The 22761-nt window shown below is 38.5% G+C and overlaps 1 protein-coding gene across 1 annotated transcript in view; it reads right to left on the bottom strand.

Annotated features, from left to right (window-relative positions):
- The window catches only part of SNUPN (snurportin 1), a 645353-nt gene that overhangs the window by 394930 nt on the left and 227662 nt on the right, over positions 1–22761 (bottom strand). The window contains exon 3 of the mRNA XM_044077234.1: positions 22507–22611. Within this exon, the coding sequence (XP_043933169.1) occupies positions 22507–22611 (105 nt within the window). The remainder of the gene's footprint in view (positions 1–22506; positions 22612–22761) is intronic.

Below are 22761 nucleotides of genomic sequence, written 5' to 3'. Positions count from 1 at the left end.
GGAAACAGAGGTGTCTGATTCTAGCTCCCTGGTTATGCAGAACAAAATACAAGTGTACTTAACAAAATCAATGTGATTTCTGGGGGACAAGAAGAGAGGGATGTACGATGTAAGGTGTACCCCATACAAAATACGTTGCCTGGAGGGTCATCTACCTCTGTTAATATACCTGGCAACCAGTTCCTTTTACCCATCAGTGGGGAGAAAGGGATGAGGAGTACTCTATCCATGAGTCAAGGACGACAGAAGTGCAACCTGTCAAACGAGAGACAATCTAATCAAGTCTCTAAAGAAAATATGGAACCAGATAGGGACTCTCTAGTGTGGAGCATAGCCAAACACAATCTCAATGTGGACGAGATATCTGTACTAAATAAAGGGCCGACTTTTATCCTACCAAGAACAATGAATTGACTGACACACTGCTGGACATCAAAATGTTCAGCTGAAATGTTTTGTTAACAAATGGAATTTGGTAATACGTTATACAATAATATTGCAATGTTCAGAAAACCTAGCTTATACATGTCTAACATGCACCCCTTGATTGAAGCATTCAACAAGATGGTTGAGAATGATTTGTATGACTACTACGAGGCTTGGAACAGCAACAGTGACCTGAGAAATAACAGGTAGAATTTGAATTACAGGGAACGGCTGGCCTTGAAAAGTTTACAAAGTGATAACTCAATTATGATTAGGCCTGCTGATAAAGGCGGCCCAGTAGTGATTGTGGATAGGGAAGAATATGCATCATCAATGGTAATCATGTTGAGTGATGCACATTATTATGCTACTATAGACATGCATTATGTATCTATGTTACAACATAGGATTGGGGAAATGTTGGATGATTTGTTGAAAAGTGAGTTACTAACCTCTGAACTATACAAGCTTTTGAAGGATGAATACCCACAATACCTACTATACAAGGCGTGCCCAAGATGCATAAGAATGGGTTAAACCCCCCCTATGAGATCCATAGCTGCTGGGAGGGGCAGGTGTACTGAGTTTTTCTCATTATATGTGGAGAAGTTCTTGTGCCCAGAACTAGATGTCAATCCATCTGTCTTGGGAGATACCAAACAGTTCTTGATAGATTTATATCATTTTACAAATACATTTCCAGTTGATATTCTAATATACTTTGTTACCCTGGATGTCCAATCCTTTTTTACTATTATACCAAACGCAGTTGGGTGGAGTCCATACAATGTTACGTCACTAGACATAGTGAATATGGGGACAGACAGATAGATTTGATCTGCCTGTTCTTAGAGATGATCCTGGAGAAGAATGTGTTAAAGTTTGATAAATGGATTTATCTACAGAAAGTTGGTGCAGCTATGGGCACTCCATGTGCCAATAGGTACGCCAACATTTTTTGGCCTTTGGCAAGAGGAAACATTATTCCCCATGGAAACATTCAGGAGACTGGTTCCATTCCATCATCGTTTTGTTGACTATCTTTTTTTTATCTGGGCTGGTAGCTTGGAATGGTTAGTGATGTTTATTGAACAACTGAATGGTATGACTGAATATCTGAAATTTACCATGACAAGCTCTAATAGTAGAATAAAGTATCTGAATGTCTATGTTGAGAGATGATAATGGACTCATCAACACTGGGGTGTACAGGAAAAGCTGTTACAGAAACACCCTACTGCACAGATGCAGCATACATCCTCAATATGCTTTCAACAATGTCATTAAAGGACAAGGGATGAGGGCATCCAGACTCAATGCCACTGATGATGGATTTAATACAGAACTACTGGGTCTTAGGAATACATTTATATATAGAGGGTATAGCTCTATAGAAACTGATAGGGGGTTTCAGGAGCTGGACATCCTTAGGCAAAGTAGGGTGAAACCACATTACTCAGCTGGTCCAACAACATGATTCCATGTGAGCCAGTCAGAGAGGTGAAGATACCTCTATACTATACAAGTGACAGTACTACCATTATGAATTTCATTAAGAAGAACTAGAGGGTTTTGACAGCAGACTCAGTGGTGAAGGAGATTATGGGGGAAGAACTAAGATTCAGGTTCAAGAATAAATTTAACCTGAAAAGGTTATTGTGCTATCCTAAGGATGAAGTTGAGGGGAGACCCCAGATGGGACATGGTACACAACCATGTGGACAATGCAATTTTTGTACACTTTTGGATAACTCTGGGAAATCTGTGCATTCTGATATGGGCCACATATTTAAGTTCCCTGCATATGCCAACTGTGCCACACAACATGTGGTATATTGCGCTGTCTGTAATATATGTCAATCATTTTATGTAGGAAAGATGGACAGGGCACTTTGGGATAGGATCAGAGCACATATGTATAGCATTAGGACTTGATCCCATCACAGTGCCCTGTCCAAGCACAATATTGTCTGTGGGAATGAACATCAGTTCAAGTTTATGGTAACTGACATTATTTTACCCAGTTCACCGGGAGGGGATGTAAAGAATTACATTGAAAACAGGGAACTCAAGTGGATTTTAAGACTGAAGGCAGACAGAGGTAGAGGGCTCAATGAGAGAGCCCCATTGAAAGCAGTATTGAAACCCAGGAGACTCTATGTTAAGTAGATATGTATCAGGCGTATCTGTAGGCTTTTGGAACAGCAATTTATATGTAGATATTGTTAGCAATAATATAATACACAGATTTTTAATAATGTAATATGCCTTCAGATATGGTTAATTATTTCTAGTGTTTTATGACCCTTGGACGGCGATTAGCATCTGCTTTTGTCAGATTGCTATAGGTGGAGGTCAATGTGAAGTAAAGTCCATATATACGTATGTATACATATTTTTAATAGTCCTAACGTTTTATACTGCTGAACATATAGTCCCAACTGTACTGTTCCAGTATATGTATATGTATTTTGAGTGTCTATACATGTTTTATAGTTTTTACATCTATAATGCTCAGTTTATTGAATGAGATGTATTTCCCTTTAAGAAATTTCTGTTCGTTGATTGGTGGAACACTTCTATTTAAAGGTTTGCTATACATATGTTGTTGTTTGTTGGTCTGAAGAAGCATGTGCGAAAGCACTTGCCACTGTTTTATAGCATATTAAAGGATTTTATTGTCTACAGTTCACGTTTGCCGAGTGGTTGCTTCACTGTCACAAGTGTTGTTTTTGAACTGTTTTTAATTATTCTTCGTCACAGTGAAGTGTTTATTCTGCTGGGTGTTTCTCCCCTCGTTTTACATTTAATAATAAATAATAAAAGAAAAAGACAATATTAAATATGTATTCACAGTAACAGAGTTCAAAACCAGAAGAAATACTTAAATCAACATTACAAGACAGTCTCAAATAAATAAAGAAAAATATCTAAACTAAATTTCACTATATTCCTGACTGTATGTAACAGAATTACTATAACCTATGAACTTACTAATAGAGCAAGGCAAATGTGGTGAATGGATCTTCTAGTTGTTGTCAGGTCCAACACAGAATACAGAATGCTCTGTCTCACTAAGAGACTTCTCAAATTAGTATCTAAAATATTACGTCTGGGACAGCTTGCAGAATTACATTATTTCTTGTCATCTGACTTCCAGTTCATAGGCTCAAATCTGGTAGCATTTAGCATTTACCTGTAAAAACACACAGTCAAGGGCTTCTCCTCAGATCTCTGGCAGATGCTGGAAGTCATAAAACAATTGCATTCCTTCATGCTTTCAAGACAAGTAATTAATTCACCCTAAAGACAATACAGAAAGTTTCCTAGTACAGACATTGTGTCTGTTGCTGTATTGAAAACTGTAAGATACCATCTTTTATGGCCTAGCCACAAGTAATTTAATTTCAGGAATTTTTCTAAAATTTACTAGACTGAAGTTAAAGTATCCCAGTTTCCACTGTTAAAATATATACATTTAAACAGTTACAATAGTGCATGTACATTTCTGTTCTTTTTCAGTAGGGCACACTGTGGTTCCATTTTAAACACAAGCCCTTTCCAAATACCCTTTTCAACACGCACATCTGTACAAGCAGTTTGATATACACATGACATACACTTCAAATATATTTGTAACACAGGCATCTTACACAAATCATTTCGATATTCACCAATAACATATAATTAATTACAAAAGTCCAGCTAGCTGGGCTGGCAGTATCTCCTTTTGTCACATCTACCACCATGGGCACAAAAGTGAACTGGGTAAAACGTTTAGGCTTTGTCTTTAGCATTAACTAAATCCCATAATCCCATATAAGATGGACAGTTTTACTGTACTACCTTTTGCTTTTTTCTGCCAGAGAGGATAAGACATGCCCTACGAAGGACCCCCCCCCCCATCTTGCATTTACTATTTCCTTGGCGGTCTAGACAAAGGGGGAATAATAAATGCCTCTTATTACACAGTGTGTCATTACTACAGTTTCTACACACAAACAGTTCAGGGAAAGGAGTTATCTCACAGATATCGCATATGTCCTGTCCACCTCAGCTCGCTAAAGAAGTGTACTCTGCAGGACACCACCTCCTTCAGGGGGAAGAAGGTGGGAAGCTAGTACTACAATAATGATCCGATACCAAGATCTACTGTTATGTTGAGAGGCTCAGTCAATTGCCTACGCTCTTCGTATGACTCAATGCTGCAGAAGAATTCCAGACCAGTGGGAAAGCTCCCAATACAATAATCATTATGGGTGACACAGGCAAGTGCAGAGGTAGTTACTACAGTTTGCCCAATTAAACGAGTCCTTGCAGGACTGTAGTCCTGAATCCTGCTCTGCATCTTGATTGGATAGCCAATTTACACGGTTTGGAAAAGGTATGGTTGGAGGACCACATGACTGCTTTGCAAATACTCTTTAGCTACGACATTGCTTAAAGAAAGCTGCAGGTGTAGATGTTGCTCTTATAAAATGTGCTCTAACCTGTCCTTAGAGCTCTTGTGTTTTTTTTTTAATAACAGAACAGGATACAGTTTGCTAGTCATTTAGAAGAGCTTGTTTTGTCATTGCTCTCCTCTGTTTGACTGGGACAAAAACAATAAATAGCTGGTTTGTCTGTCTAATATTGTTTGTCCTATTCAGACAATGTGGTAATGGACAAGTAAAAACACAAAAATCTTTTTCCCTTTACTCTCAGGTCTTGGAAAGAAGATCAGCAGTTGGAGAGTACAGTTCAAAGACAATTCTAAAACTACCTTTTGCACAGAATATGGACCCTTTCTCAGATGGACCCTGTCTCAAAGAAGCACAATGAAAGGTTCCTTATACATCAGGGTATGTAATTTAATAAATTCTTCATGCCCATGTGATAGCCACCAAAAAGGCTGCCTTTCATAATAAGTATTTCAATAGGACAGAAACTGCTGACTCAAATGAGTCCAGTTTCATGTTTTTTCAAGAAATACTTAAGGTTCCATAAAGGAAGAATAGTTCTCTTAAGAAAACAAAGGTGAATACAATCTTTTAAAGGATTTTTCCATCAACAAAAGTAATACAGTTAATATTGTGCAAAATTAACTTGTAAAACCAGGTAACACACACACCAGCACTTCTGCCAACACACCAGATCTCCCCAAGGAACCAACCAGAAGATACTGTTTAAAAAATATTTGTTTAAACATTAGTTAAGCTCTTTCATCCTCAAGTGGACCTCATCATAACTACCAGTTTTAAGCTCTTTCATCCTCAAGTGGACCTCATCATAACTACCAGTTTTAAACAAGAAACACATTTAAATGCATCCTCCCACAAACGGACAAAATATCTTACCAAATCAGAACATCTCACTAGTCACATGCTAGTAACATCATATTCAACAAATAGTAGCATATTTCATTTCTCCTCTCAGACCAAGAAACATTTTGTAATAAGAGAAATAAATCTCTTAAATTTTATACATTACATAAAATATAATTATGAACTATTTGTTAAGAAATCAAAATGTTGTACTTACAACTTTACAATTTTGCTATTCACAATTTTAAATTACTACTAATGGTGGTGGTGGTGTTTAGCCATAGGAGTTTAGTGGCATTTAATCTTAATTGCCACACCAACTCTTTCTGTTATAATCATATGTCCTTGGTACCACCATACATACTCACTGACACTTTCCAAAATTGCAAAATAAAAACAATTTATGTACATTTCAGTTGTTAACATGTCCGAATACAGCAGTATTTTCATTTTTGATATTTAAGTGCTCATAAATTCTCCTGCAGAAAGTACAGCTGTGTAAAGTTTTGCACTAAAGGTAGATGTCCTTTTCACTGTTGCAGTATTCCTTACAATAGGGATCCCCTGCCAAGGGTTGCTCAACGTCTGGCCAGTATACCAAAGCCTTTAGTTTGGTAAGGGTACGCCGTACATCACACGTATGCTCCCCACATATAGCATAGGGCATAAGGGTGATGTCCGGCCATACCATCCTCACAACTGAGAGCCCCAGTAGGAATGGCAGTCTAAGGATTAGAGAGGCATCAGGCACATTCAGAATGGAAAGAACGGGGGGGAGGGGAGTGAATACTGCAACAGTGAAGAGGACATCTACCATTATGGTAAGATTTTACACAACTGTACTATGTCCTTCCGTTTCACTGCTGCAGTATTCCTTACAATAGAGAGAGTGCAAAAGTTCATGAAGAAGAGAGGAAGGAGGAAGGATTAGCAGAGCCCTCTAGGAACCCATGAGGGATGGCCCTAACAAAACCAGCTCTAGCCCTGGATATCACATCCAACTAGTAGGGCTTGGTAAAAGTAAGCACAGAAGTCCAGGTACCTGCCTCACAAATAGAGTTAGCATCTTAACCCTTGAAAAAAAAAAAAAGCAACGAAGAAGACCTAGCCCTAGCAGAATTAGCCTTAACCAAAGAAGGAAGGTCTTGCCATGAAAGTAACAAAAAGAAATGGGTTTAGATATCCAAGAAGATATAGTTTGCTTGGAAACAGCCAATCCCAAAGACTTAGGATGAAAGAAAACAAAAAGCTGATCAGCTCTGCAAAAAACTTTGGTCTTATCCAAATAAAACCGGAGTTGTCTATGCACATCCAAACTGTAAAACTTTCTCACTAGCAGACTGAGAAGAGAAAAAAATGGGCAAATGAATAAACTGAGCAAGAGACAATTCATTCACCACTTTGGGCATAAAAGAAGGATAAAGATTTGTACAAAGGAACACCCTGTCCAAAGGAGCCAGAGTCAATTTCTCCTAAACAAAATTAATGCCCCAAGAAGGAGGGACAGGCTTCCTGTCAGGTCCGATATAAAGGACACCTTTAAGAAACTGTTTAGCCTCAAATCTAGAGGCTAAAGGGGGTACTACAGACAGACGAGCAGAAATAGCTGACAAGTGGACTTTAACAGAAAAAATATACCAACCCAGAACTGAGCACTTCACACAGATAAGAGATCCAAAGGAAAATCCAGAGAAAGTGGACCCAGGTTAAGAGAAAGACACCAAATAGAAAACCTCTTCCATTTGGATAAGTAGGGTTTCCTGGCCACCTGCAGGACCCTAAGCATGTCCTCAAGAAAAAAAAAAGGTGTCTATATGGAATCAAAATCCTATCACCCACAGTGTCAAGTTGAAGAGTGGACAGGTGGGCATAGCGGACAGATCTCTTGCATTGTGAAAGTAGGTCCATCCTATGAGGTAACTTGTGATAATTGCCTTTGGCTAAATGCAGAAGGAACCCTATGCTGTCTGGGCCAAAAGGGAGTCACTAGCAAGATTTTTGGGAGCATCCTGTTTTATCTTGAACAGGACTTCTGGAATGAGAGGAAGGGAGGAAAGCATAAAGATAAATGTGCTTCTAGGAAAAAGAGATGGCGTCCACCTTCCAAACTAGAGGACATGGGGCCCTAGCACAAAAAAAGAGGAAGGTGTCTGCTCAGAGGGGAGGAAACTGGAGCTATTTGAGGAGTACCCCACTGGTGGGCAATGTCCAGAAACACATCCCTGTGAATGGATTTCTGTGATATTGACCTACTCAGAAAGTCTGCCACAATGTTCTGACCTGAGGGAATGTAAACTGACTGAAGTGTCACTTGACACTGGATAGCTAGCTCCCACATGAAGTACTAACCTGCACAGGAAATAATATCTCATCCCCCCTTGCTTGTTGACATACCACATAACTGTTGTATTGTCTGTCAGCATCTTGTCTTGAAGGGGCCCTGGAATGAAGAGAGGATGAAATGCTTGAACAGCCAACAGAAGAGCTCTCATCTCTTTGACAATAATGTGGTATTTCCTTTGTTGAAGCAACCAGAGATCCTGCATTTTTAGAGAGCTGAAGGAAGCCCCCTATCCTACGTCTGAAGCATCTGTGAACAACTCCTGAGAGAGGAATGGAGGTTGAAAAGAAAGCCCTGAAATGAGGGACAACTGCCGAATCCACCACAGCCTGAGGCATGGAAGAAGAGTGACTATGAAATCTAGAGGAAAAGAGTGCTGAAACCAAACTGATTTTTAGAAACCAATACAGCTTTCTCATGTGGAGTTTGGCTAGTGGGAGTAAAAGAATAGTGGAGGCCACAAATGCCAGAGCTCTTAGAAATTCCCCTGAGTGTAACTGAGGCCAGAGGAAGAAGGGTTTTGAAAGACGGCAATGAGCTGCCTGGTGCGAGCTGTATAAAGGCAGAGCCAGTTCCATGGATCAGAACACAGTACCCAAAGGTCAAGGATGAATGAAGATTGACATCAGATCATTTTTATTAACCACAGTGGACAAGGAATTATATTCTATCATAAAAGTCCTGCTCAAATTTGTGGAAGTGCTTAAGCAACCATCATCTTTCCTTTTTTGTCAGCTCACTTCTAGTTTACCTTCTGCCCAACAGAGTGACTTCTTCGCTTATGTTTTGCAAAAAAAAGCACAGGGATATCTCCTTTCGCTAAATATAGCTAATACCTAGCCTCTTATAAGAAATTAAATTTAGAGGCCATTTGTGCTACCCTCACAAGATGGCCCTTAACCATTTCTCAAACTGAACTGGGTTGCAGCTGTTAAAAGTGCAGGCAACTACTAAAAAAAGTAGTCTTCCTAAAAATATTAAAAGTAAATCCATGAAGTGCTTTAGTCACCGTTACATCCAAAAGAGTTCTCAGAAAAAAATAATCAAACTGACGTGTAAACCTTAAAAAATGAGTAGTTTTACATAAATAATTTATAAAATCCAATAATCTAGTCTTTCTTCTACCATAAATTAAATACGTTGTCTAAAATGTATGTACAGTTTCTGGTAATGGTCATATTTGGAAGACCACATACATTTTTTTTTCTTATACCAACATCACCATATTGGCAAAAACGGAGGCACTGGCTGCACCCACTGCTACACTCTGTTTAAAAAACTCTCCCTTCAAAAACAATACACATATTGTTCAACACAATTTCCAAGACCTCTGTTGGGAGAACAGCCCTTGAATTTAAAGAAGGTATACTTAAACACTGCCTCCCTAAAAGCTCTTCTTTAGGGATGCAAGAAAAAAAAATTGATTGCAACCAAAACGATGTTTTTATCCCAAAAATTGGTGTTTAACTTTTCCAAAAAATCTCAAGAATCTTTAAGAAGGTAGCCGTCGTTACAGAATACTTTTAATGACCTATCAAATACAGTGGATATAAAAAAAAGTGTACACACCCCTGTTAAAATGCCAGGTTTTTGTGATATAAAAAAATGAGACCACAATAAATCATTTCAAAACTTTTCCCACCTTTAATGTGACCTATAACCTGTACAATTCAACTGAAAAACAAATTTGTTAGGGGAAAAGCATATAAAAAATAAAAACCATACAATAAACTGGTTGAAAAGGTATGCACGCCCATAAACTAATACTTTGTTGAAACACCTTTTGATTTAATTACAACATTCAGTCTTCTTGGGTACACACCTGCCATCAATTAAAAAGACTCTGATTAACCCCAAATAAAGTTCAGCTGTCCTATTAACATTTTCCTGACATTTACTCAGTTGCCTGCTACAGCAAAAGCCATGGTTTGCAGAGAGCTTACAAAGCATCAAAGGGATCTCATTGTTGAAAGGTATCAGTCAGGAGAAGGGTTCAAAAAAATTTCCACAGCATTGATATACCATGGAACACAGTGAAGACAGTCATCAAAAAGTGTTGAAAATATGGGACAACAGTGACGTTGCAAAGAACTGGACATCCCTCCAAAATTGATGAAAGACTAGACAAAAACTGGTCAGGGAGGCAGCCAAGAGACCTACAGCAACACTGAAGGAGCTGCAGGAATTTCTGGGAAGTACTGGTTGCGTACTACATGTGACAACAATCTCCCATATTTTCCATATGTCTGGACTATGGGGTAGGGTTACAAGATGGAAGCCCTTTCTTACACAGAAAGTCATCCAGGCCAAGCTATAATTTGCAAAACAATACATCAAGTCTCCCAAAAGCATGTGGGAAAATGTGTTATGGTCTGAAGAGACCAAGGGTAAACTTTTTGATCACAATTCCAAAAGGTACATTTGGTGCAAAAACAACACTTTGCATCACCAAAAAAACTCCATCCCCACGGTGAAGCATGGTGATGGCAGTATCATACTTTGTGTTGCTTTTCTTCAGCTGGAACTGGAGCTTTAGTCAAGGTGGAGGGAATTATGAACAGTTCGAAAAAACAGTCACTTTTGGCCCAAAACCTTCAGGCATCTGCTAGAAAGATGAAGATGAAGAGGAATTTCACCTTTCAACATAACAATGACCCCGAGCATACATCCAAATCAACAAAAGAATGGCTTCTCCAGAAGAAAATTAAAGTTTTGGAATGGCCCAGCCACAGCCCAGACCTAAATCCAATAGTAAATCTGTAGGGTGACCTGAAGAGGGCTGTGCACAAGAGATGCCTTCAAATCTGACAGAATTGGAGCACTTTTGCAAGGAAGACTGGGCAAATATTGCCAAGTCAAGATGTGCCATGCTGATAGACTCCTACCCAAGAAGGCTGAATGCTGTAAATTAAATCAATATGTGCTTCAACAAAGTATTAGTTTAAGGGTGTGCATTATGCAACCAGCTTATTGTATGTTTTATATTTTTTATATTTTTTCCCTTAACAGATTTGTTTTTCAATTGAATTGTACAGGTTATAGGTCACATTAAAGGTGGGAAAAGTTTTGAAATGATTTATTGTGGTCTCATTTTTTATATCACAAAAAACTGGCATTTTAACAGGGGTTGTGTACGCTTTTTATATCCACAGTACATGTAAACAAAGGGCAAGTTCTGGAGGCTTGGGCAGACATAATGGGTCTAAAGACGTATCCAAAATATTTTTGTGGACCTTTGGAATAGCAATTAGCATAGAACCAACAGGGTCAGAAGTAACCAAAAAACAAAATAACTTTGGTGAAATTAATCCCTGCATTAAGTTAACAAATAAACATTTGCGTACCATTGTGTTGATCTCATTGTGTAACACAACACATACTTTTCTGTATGCAATAATAATAAATGCATTTTGCTAATGTACTCCATCATATCCATACAGACCAAATGACATCTAGTTTCATCATCCCGACACCAGGATTATCAACCAAAGAATTTAACAACAACCTCTCTTGCTCAGATAAACTATAGTAAAAAAAAAAAAAAAAAAACTAACTGAATTAACAACCTAGCGGGGTCAACTGGCATCTTGATGGTAAAAAAACTGAGCTCTTTATCAAAAAGGTTAAAAAAAAGTTGTCATTAATGCCCATATGACAATAATTAAAAATATTAAAACCATTTCTAGATAGCACGGTATCCTCATATGCTCAATAAGAGGACCTTTGATTAACATTCTTTCCTTCCTTTCCTCTCCCCTTGTTTTTTTCTTTCCCTTCTATTGCATCTTCTCGTGGGGTAAAACACCTTCTCTTGGGGGCAACCATTCTTCCTGTACACCAACCTCTCAGGTCGACTTAATGTGGGAACTCTAAAGGGTCACCAATAGGAATGGAAGTAGTTAACTTCCAAATCACTGACAGCAACAGAGGTTACCCTATCTCCATTCACATTACCCCCTTGTCTAACCTAACCTTCCCTTTTGTATCCTTAGGGATAGGGTAAGCTGCCTTGGACTCATACTCATGATTGCCTCTTAATATTTTGCTCTTACGTGCCCTTATGTTTTCACAATGTTTATCAACACTTGTAAAAAGACCTTCTATGACACTTTTGAAAGTGTTAAAAAGTACACTATTCAATATACTATGATTCAATTTACTAATTTCTTCTTTTAATTTGCACATAGAGCACTCATTCTCTCTAATAAACACTATCATTAAAGTCCATTCCATTTCTATCAAACATGTCAATTAGCTCTATACAAGTCGGAATTTATTTTTATCTCATTAGGAAATTTGTACAATCTGAGACCTTTGGGAATATGCCTGCATCTAAAGGACTCCAGCAGATGAGCATTGTCAAGGTGCAGAGTATGAAACTTAGTGATTTTAGTTTCAAGAGACTCAGTCTGTTTGGAAAGGGCTAAAGGAGCCAACTACTTCACCTACAGAATCACACAATAAAAAAAATATTAAACATTGGTTTAGACATGCATTGACATTACTTAAAAATGCACTGTCCAATGAAATGCACCATTTCCATTCCTGCAGATGTGGATGAACCAAAACAAACGCGCAGGACTACGCCGCTGGGGTCCAGCACTAAAATCCTTAGTTCCATGGTAATCACTTCTTATAGTGCGTATTTTGAGACAAAGTTTCCTTACTTGTAGATGACTAATGAGGTGTTCTGATTAAAATTTTTTTGTGTGTATTCATAGGAGGATGTATTCAAATCTGTGTCTTATTTAAAACTGATAATACTGATTAAGTCTAGGTGTAATAACCCTGAGGACAAAAGAGCTTAACTATTGATTAAGAAAATCATTTTTAGATGAAGTTAATTTTAATGTTGGCCTTTTGAACATTTTCCTTTAAATTAATGGATTATTTGTGTTATGTAATCTCAGTGTATTTAAGCAAGCTTTTTACATTCAGAGTAGTTCTGATGAAGTCCCATTTGGGATGAAAGCACTTAACTGCTGGATGTGTTTTAAACAATAAAGTGCAGTGTGAGTCCACCTTTTTGCCTACGGGTGAAGGTCCTCTGGTTGGATCTTTGTTGTGTTGACATAAGTGTTTGATTGTGTTTTACCATCAGGTTATTAAATGTCTACTAGTGTCTAGGTCTGCCATTGCTAATCTGCAGAGGGAGTACAAAAATGATCCTCCTTGTTTATATACCACATTGCTGTTTGCATTGAGTGACAACAGGCTGGTCTCCATGTGGATGAAGAACACTGAGGGCCAAGACTAATCACTAACATCTCCCCGAGACTGATATGCAGGAGTGACAACAGTCTGGTCTCCATGTGGGTTGAAGAACCCTGAGGGCCAAGACTAATCACCAACATTTCCCTGAGACTGATATGCAGACTTGAGTTTGGATCCACCTGTCTGTGACTGCAACCTTGACATTGCCTGTGTGGGCTTTCCAATCCAAGTCTGAGGCATGATTTGTCATGGACTGATTGCACCTGGGCTGGGAAAATGACAAGTTATTCTTCTCTCTCTTTAATCTTCTCTACTAACCAGCTCCTTCTGGATTCAAAGGAGGACTGTAATGTCCTTAACTAATAGTTGATAATGTTACTTCCAAAGTGCTCTTAGATACCACAGTATTCTCTGAATGCAAAGTCCTGTTTAATTACCATAGAGGTGAACAACACCAAGCATCGTAGTGCCTTGAGCAACTTCCTGAATGTCAAGCAGTTCTTCTGAATCATGTTGCAAAACATCCTCCAGGAAAATGACTTTTGCTGGAGGGCTTAAGTACACTTCGGCCTCCATTCAGCAGTGAGGCCAAGGTGACAGCTAGGAAAATTCTTGCTGTGCTGGGGATGCTGAGAACACCAGATTCTGAAGGCAATCCAAAGATATAAATTTATCTTCCTCTGCAGCTCCTCTTCTTGAATGTGATGAAGACAATCATTTAGATAAGGGTATTTGTGAAGTACCTCCATTCTTATCACCAATAATACTAGACAATTTATAAAACACCCTAAAAGTAGGACAGAGTCCAAAGGGGAAGAAGGCAGACTGGAAATGGCAGTTTGCAGCTATGACTGAGAAAACAATATTGTGCTCCTTGCAAACTAACATGAAGAAAGGCATCTTTTAGGTTTAATGTGACTATGGGTACCCAGGGTATGATTAAGGAGAGGAGAGATACTACAAGTTGAGCATTCTGAATTTGGGAACTTTTAAGAAGAGGCTGAGCCTAGCAGATCCAAGATGGGTCTTCCAAGATACACCCCTTTAAAGAATCAGGAAAAAAAATCAGGAGGAGAACCCCCCCCCCCCAAAAAAAAACAAACAAAAAAAATAACACACACACAAGGCCCTCCTCTACTTTGGAGACCTCCTCAATGGTCCCCTGTTGCAAAAAGCCATTTGAAGATAAGAATGGCTAGCAATCTGGTCTTCCAGAATGGGGGGGGGCTTCATGAAGGAAAGGAAGGCCTGGAAATCGATCCTGTATCCAGATGAAATGATGTTTAAGGACCTAATCTGCCTAATGTGATCCTTGACTAGTTGTCCTCAAGAAAGCTTAAACAGCCTCCAATCTGGGCACAGAGAGGGAACTGGGTAGTAATGGATAGGGGGATGTTAATGCAGGTTTGCTCCCCTTGATGCTTTCCCAACTTACCCTTCTTACCTTGCCACCTTCGTTTTTGCTGACCTCTAAGTCTATCATCTGTAGGAAAAGCCAGTGCTTCCAAGAGTAGTTCAAAGTGTACATTGGTATGGTTGGGGGAGGGGAGATGAGACTTTTAACCACTTCCACAGTCTTCCCTTTTTTCTGAATATTTCTTGGGCTGGAGACAACACAGAAAATTACTGTCAAAAGGAGTACTGAGCAGCTTCCCCTATGTCTTCTGCAAAGAAATGGATTCTTAATCATGCAGTCCTCCATGTAATTGATACTGTAAGCACAGCCCAAAAAGCAGAGGCAGCTGCATCGTTCCCACACTCCGTCACAGCACGATTCTCCATTTGCTGAGCTATGTGGATCAGACTGGATATCTGCAGCTTCAGTAGGTAAGCACAGTAGTATTATACTCCTGTCACACTGCATGAAAGTTCTGGAGAAGGTGATTCATAAAAGAATATGCATATTAGTAGAAAGTACAATGGGAGATTAGCAGTTCGGATATGAATCAGTATAACAGACCTGATGTTTGCAGTGAGGCAGATAATTGAAAAGAAGCTAAAGATGAGGAAAGAGTCCAACTGGGCATTCCTGGACTCTTGAGAAAACATATGACAAGCTGCCAGGAAAGCAGATTCAGGCAGTCCTGAGATGGTTAAGTCTCAGAAACATTGGTAAAATTAGTGTAGGCTATGTACAAGGACACAATGGTAGATATATGGACAGTTTTCAGACTCACAGAGAGGTTCGCAGTGGCAGTGGGTGTGCAACAGGTTTCAGGTCAGAGCCCACTGGAGACAGAGATGACATTAATAAAATAGGTCTGAGGGGACAGATCAAAAAGTTGTTGTATGCAAACAATGTTGTATTACAGGAAGACTCTGAATAAGAACTTCAGCAAATGACAGGGGAATGGAATGCAAAACTGAAGGCATGAAGAAGTTAAAAATTGAGACAAAGGAAAATAGAGGAACAGGTTAACAGCTTTAAGTATTTGGGAGTGGTGGTTGAGGAGAAGAGAAGTCTGAATGAGGAGGTCAAAGCTATAATCAGAAGGGAAGTCTGAACAAGGAGATCAAGGCTATAATCAGAGGGGCTGTGGCAAAAAGTGTCACGGGAAGTATGTGACTGAAGAATGTCAAGGAGGCTGAAAAGTATTGTGTGCCAACAGAGGTGCAACTAGTACACTGTATGGTACAGAAACCTGGGCATTGAAAGCAGTGAACTTGAAGTCAGAGGGGATGGAAAGGAGTAAAAAAAACGGCAACAGGCAACCAGATACAAAACGATATTACAAAATAAATAGGTAAGCGCTTTCATCCACTTGAATAGACTTCTTCAGACATTTAAAAACAATCATATGATCCAATTTATACTCTCTGCTAAATCACTTGTTGTAATGAATGTTTAAAATGTTAAAGTGATAGCATCCACAATTGAATGCTTATAGATTTAACACAATAAAACTGACTAGATACATATTATACATTAATATCAGTAATAAATTCACAAAATACAATACAAGTAAGAATGAAGTTAAAACTAACAATACATAAGACTCCCTGCTGATCACTTTTCATATGCCTTAATTTTCAGCAAGCTATTAATACTGACAACTTCATTTAGACCTGGCAAAGCAGAGGCATTTAAGAAAATATGCCACCATAATTCCCTTTGTTCCAAAATAACAGACCAAGGGCCCCTCAAGGTGATACTCAACTTGTTCCAATAAGAAAAACCCAAAACTATGGTCATTAAATTTTGTCAAGTGTTTGTACAGTGCATTTGTGGGCTTCTGTATTTATTTATTTATTTTTTTAATCTCATAACAATGCTCATATATGCTCGGTTTTAATTTGCACTCCGTTTTGCCCACATAAAATGATAAGACAACATTTACAAACAGCAATATAAACAACTCCTTGAGTTTGGCAATTGTAATGTCCCTTGGGTCTGATTTTATTATTCACTTGAATTTCATCTGCTTGCCAAATCAAATGGCACTGTGCACAAGCCCTACACTTGTTCATCTTTCCTAAAATATCACCCCATTGTTCAACATATTCTTAAAGGATTTCTCAGGTTTATAAACAATTTTCGTGTGTGCTCCAAGATTTATCAAGCACCTCCCTATTATAATGCATCGGTTTCCAACTCTTAAATACAATAGTACTATCGGCATTGTATGTGGTGATCAAAGAAGAGTGATGTGGGTCTTTTTCCTACAGACAGAGACAGAATGGTTATCTACAGTAGATGATACAGGTACTGTTACTATTACTTCTAATGGTTCAAAGGATTTTCACATTTATAATTATAGTGCTGTTACTGTTACCAGTGAACATGCTGATTTATTTAGTAGGGGCTATTCTTTTGTCCCTACAAAGTGGGCTGATCCAAGTGAATAATAAGATCAGACCCAAGGGACTTTACAATTGCCAAACTCAAGGGTATGTTTCTATTGCTCTTTGTAAATACTGTCCATCATTTTATGTGGGCAAAATGAATGGCAAATTAAACAGTGCATATATGAGCATTGTTAAGAGATTAAAAAAAAAAAAAAAACAGAAGTCCACAAATGGTCTATACAAACACCTGGCAAAATTTAATGACCATAGTTTTGGGGTTTTCATATTGGAACAAGTTGAGAATGACCCTAGAGGGGGCCCTTGGTCTATTATTTTGGAACAAAGGGAATTATGGTGGCAGATTTTCTTAAATACCTCTGCTTTGCCAAGTCTGCATGAAGTTGTCAGTATTAACAGCTTGCTGAAAATTAAGGCATATGAAAAGTGATCAGAAGGGAGTCTATGTATTTAGTTTCATCTTCATTCTTATTTAAGTTGTATTTTGTGAATTTATTACTGATATTAATATATAATAAGTATTACTGTGGTGGTGGTGCTGCGGTAGCATTGTCGTCTCACAGTAAGACGTTGTCCTGTTCGATTCTCAGCTAGAGCGTCTTGTGTGTGGAGACATGTGTGAATGGGCATACCTTCGTTGAAGGTTGTGCGTCAGGGCCGGCAACTCGGCACGTAAAAATCTACTGCCAATCATTAGCAGACTGGAGTTCTGCTGTGGCGACCCCTAACCGGGAAAAGCAGACAGACACAACAACATTAATATATAATATGTATCTAGTCAATAGTTTAATTTTATTGTGTTAAAGGTATAAGCATTTAATTGTGGACGTTATCACTTTACAATTTTAAACATTCATTACAACACATGATATAGCAGAGACTATAAATTGGATCATATGATTGTTTTTAAATGTCTGAAGAAATCTATTCAAGTGGATGAAAGTGCTTACCTATTTTATTTTGTAATAAATATCATTTGGTCTCTGGTTGCCTGTTGCAGTTTTATTTTTTTTTTTTTTTATTTTTATTTGTTTTTTAGTCAGTTGTGTGGTGATGGAGACGAGTGCCTGAGAGATGGTAAGATGCATACTGTGGGGCAGAGGAATAAACAGGACATCTGATCAGAAGCTCATGTAGTTCTAATTGCACAGAAGGTCAAAAATCAGATGATGGCTCTTTGGACATGTGCATGAAAGCAAAAAGACAATTTAGTGAAGATGATTTGGGACAGACAGAAAGAAGGCAAGAGGAAACAAGGGGGTCTAGCAAAGAGATGGATGGATTGTGTGAGAGGGCTTCAAAGAAGATAGGGTAGTGGCAAGGAACTAAGACCGATGGCAACAGTTGCCGTGATACCCACACTCCATATAGAAAAATAGGAAAAACAGGATTGATGATGAAGAGGAGTCATTGTTCGAGTTCTTAGGAGTGGAAGTACCCCTTTTTCTTTTGTTAAGCTCAACACACCTGATCTGGAATGTTACGAAGGGCCTTGTTGTGAGCTTTGTCATCTTTCGCAGTTCTTTGAAAACTTTGCAGGTCTAGGCCCGACAATGATGTCCGGGACACTCTGTCTAATGGTATGAGTGGTGGACAATGATCATGAATATGTGCCTCTACAGAAGATAAAGGACCTTTGAGGAGTAGAAGGCTCTACTCAGAGGGCCCCTCTGGCTAACCTGCTGGGATCACTGGATGTTTTCTTCCTAGATTCTAAAGCAACAAAGGCAGCAGTGTCCGGATACTTTTTACATGAATGCTACAAAACTTGCAAGCACAGAAACAACACTAAGGTGGCTCAAACTTCATCTTCTAGAATACCAAGAATCTGGTACTTAGCCAGAGAAGATATGTTAGTTTCTGCAATTGGTCTGCTCCTATAGAGGTTGGCTTGAGAATTTCAGGAGTAGCTGATGCCATTATCTGGTGCCAAGAAACTGCCTCACTAGAGGATGCGTCTCAGGCATAATGTGAGCAACCCACTGCTCTTCAGCATGCTTTCTGAAGGTCCACCTCCCCTTAACCTCCTTGTGGTAATAGTCTTTTTATGCACCTTTTTATGGGTAAGAATTTTTCAAGATGCCAGAGGTTGTTCAAAACCTAGAAGATGTAACCTCTACCTTCTTCTGAGTTAGCCATGCTCAAAGAATGGCTCCTTTATATTTCATATTCTAAAACTAATGAAAGTTTATTAACCAGCCACATGGCAGAAGTCTCCAAACCAAAAGAAACACTTTGTAAGTGCTAGAAACAGTCTAAAGATGCACATACAAACACCACACATTTCCCTGGAAATGTCATTAGAAAAGCAAAAAACACAGTAGCTACAAAAGAAAAAAGGATTTTCCTGATGAGTAGCTGTTTTGCAGAATCTTTTTGAACAGCATCTCTGGGGTGAGAACCATATCACATACACCTGTGGCACAAATAGAACTAAAGATGGCATGGAATAACTGCCACTTTTACCTCAGACACAGTCACATGTCCTCTCTAGGAGGAGGAGCTGGCTTGCTCCAAGATGTAGCCAGAGCTCTGGGAGTCTAGCTAGATAGGCAAATGTCCGCATGTGGCTAATTCCCACTGGTGAGGAATTCTACCCCAACAGTGATCCATATGAAGAATATCACTTGTTCCCCTAACTTTATACCTATCTGTATCAATGCCAAGAGTCCACATACTGGGTGCCCTTTCATAATTTACATTAAAGTGGTTCTCTTCCCTATATCCTCTTCCAGATTCCAATTCTGCAAGCCAGTTATTTAAGTGAAGGACTCAACTGGCAGGTATAAGTCAGGTACAAGACTTTTGACAGTAAAGAGAGTTAGAGACATTACATTAAAGACCAAAACACAACATGCAGGGCAAACAGAAGTCCTTCTTTGTATTCAGAACATCACAGGCACTTAAAACACACCAGGAGACCTTAACCATGTTCCTTCCTTTCATCGGTGAAAGCACGCATTTCCATGCAATGACTGCCAAAAAGATCTAAACAAGGAGAATTAATGGAAAGAACTGGAATTTGTGATGGTGAACAATTTCTCTAACCTCCGCTACAAGAAATGCTAAAGAAGGGTCTTGTATGACAACTGTCCTGAAAATGTATACACTAAAGTTTTTAGCTGTGTGGACAAGATAAAACCATTTGCAAGAGCCCACTTCCAAAGTCCGAAATAAGATGGAACAATTTTAGAGGTCCCATGCTCCTTTCACTACCAGTAGTGAACAAGCATCAATAATGCTATACATTCTTCTCTCATTTATAACACTGCCACACACTCTGATGAAGTCCTGGTTGATGTGAAAATGACAAAAGCACCAAGTGTGTGAATAAATGACTAATAAAGCTTCACAACGGCAACGTGATTGTTTTATTGTGTGGGGACCAGTGGAAGCATTTTACTACTGACAATTCTCTGCTTGGTGGGATCCTGCTATCTTTTTATTCATACGGATTTTGCTAATCATATTTTCAGCCCATAACCAGCAGTAACAGCTAATGAAAACAAATGTACAGAAATAAAAAAACACAGGATACAATACGCAGCAAGCAGTATCTGCATCAATTAAATAATAAATTAAAAAAATACAAATAAAATGTCTAAAAATAAATGGGTCAAGTGGTTCTCTAAATCTAGATGGCTACGTTTCATTTCGTACATTCTGTACTTTATGGGTCCTATTAAAACACTGAAAAACAGCATGAAGAGAAAGAAAAACAAAACAAACAAGCTGATGGATGAAAGGTTCCAAAGTTCCAATATTGTTTTCCAGTATGCTAATGCAACCCTGTTTTAAAACTGAAAAAAGGGGAATACTAATGAAACTATAAAATGGTTACATTTTGTTACAGTTCTCAAAGAAAGTACGTGATTGCTTATTTCGTCAGAGACGGTTTAATAAAGATGTTTCTTGCTTACAAAAGGGGCAAGAAATGAATCATTTATGAAATGTTGCTTAGGCGATACGATATATAACAATATATGTGAAGTATAATGTTTATCAATGTTAATTTAATACAATTTGATTATTATTGCACAAATGTAAATTTGCCTGTGTCACAAGTTTTTGTTTGTTTTTTCGGCTTTTCCTGGTTAGGGGTTGCCACAGCGGAACTACGGTCCACTAATGATTGGCAAGTAGATTTTTATGGTGCCGAGTTGCCAGCCTGACGCCCAACCTTCAGCTAAGGCATGCCCATTCACGCATGTCTTTTGGAGGCCACTTGACCGTGGAGAGGACATGCAGACTCCACACAGAAGGGACTCCAGCAGAGAATCGAACAGGAGAACCTCTTGCTGTGAGGCAACAACGCTACCGCGGCTTGCCTGTGTCACAAGTGATGATTCTATAAAGGTGCTTTTTTTGTTTTAGAAGTTGTTTTTCTCAGAGTTCGTTGACATAATGCCAGCTCTATAGCACAATTCTGATAAAGCAATACTTCCTATTTTTATCCCAGATAAAGGGAATGCAATTATGCCTGGAACACTTTTCATAAAATATACGAACAAATAAAGACAGAACTATAAAGCAAAACTTGGGACATGATTTGACCTCTAAACTCACCGCCCTAAATGCAGAACAGTGTGTGTTAACTCATTCCCCTCCAGTTCAGCTCTTTTGAGTGTGAACTTTAATTTCCGGTGGGTGTGGTTTGAGCCATCAAACAAAAAAAAAAAAAAGTCATCACCTTACAGTTCAAACAAATATTCATTACCTCTGGAACCGTGTTACTAGAAATCTGTAAATGGCGAACTATTCAGGATATATTAATATTTACATTAGTGGCATTCATTCACTTTGATGCTTTAAACTGGATTTTATAAGCCGACAAACGCAGTGAACATTAACTTTGTAATGTGGTATAAACAGCTTATGATATCTCAGTAAACATTAAAGCAGGACACATAACTGAAAGCAGAATTTTCTTCACACACCTATGAACTTTTATAAAAAACTATGCAGTTCTGTTACCTGGAAGTTGAGACATTTAGTGAAATATGAAAATTATTACAATACAAATTATCAGTATACAAATAATATTCAATATCTCTTTAGCTGCATTAGACAGAGGTCAAATATCAATAAAATTATGAGTTTGGAATTATTAATGCAAATGCGAACAAGCAATATTTGATGCCTAGAGGTGTCAGTGGGATGTAACTGCAGAAAAGCCTGGAGGCACATTCGGCTGTAATGAGTTAAGTTAAAAAAAAATAGCACTCCAAAGTCAGTGCAGAACTGGTGTTGGCTTTGCTGTGGAATTAATATTTAGGACAGCACTCCAAACTGACACACCAGACACACAAAACTAGTGCACACAATGCGACCAGATTTAAAATCTTACAGAACTAAACATTAAAAATTAGGGAGGAGCTCTATTAAAAGTAAGAATGCACTGCCAAACTGGAATTTTACCTTAGAAGCTATTGTGAGGCATCTTTTTCCAACAGGACATACCACAAGAAACCAGTCTTCAGCCATGTCATTTGGGACATCAACCAGCCACTCAGACAGCATCAGCTGAAAAGAAAAAAAAGACCACTTTTAGAAAAGGGAAGGTGGTCTGGCTACATGCCAAGGAAACCTACAAAATATATATCACACACACAGACACACACACACATATATATATATATATATATATATATATATATATATACACACACACAT

Source organism: Protopterus annectens, chromosome 7.part0, assembly GCF_019279795.1.
Source record: "Protopterus annectens isolate FY-2018-M chromosome 7.part0, PAN1.0, whole genome shotgun sequence".
Lineage (NCBI taxonomy): Eukaryota > Metazoa > Chordata > Ceratodontiformes > Protopteridae > Protopterus > Protopterus annectens.
This window is presented reverse-complemented; position numbering and strand designations above follow the sequence as displayed.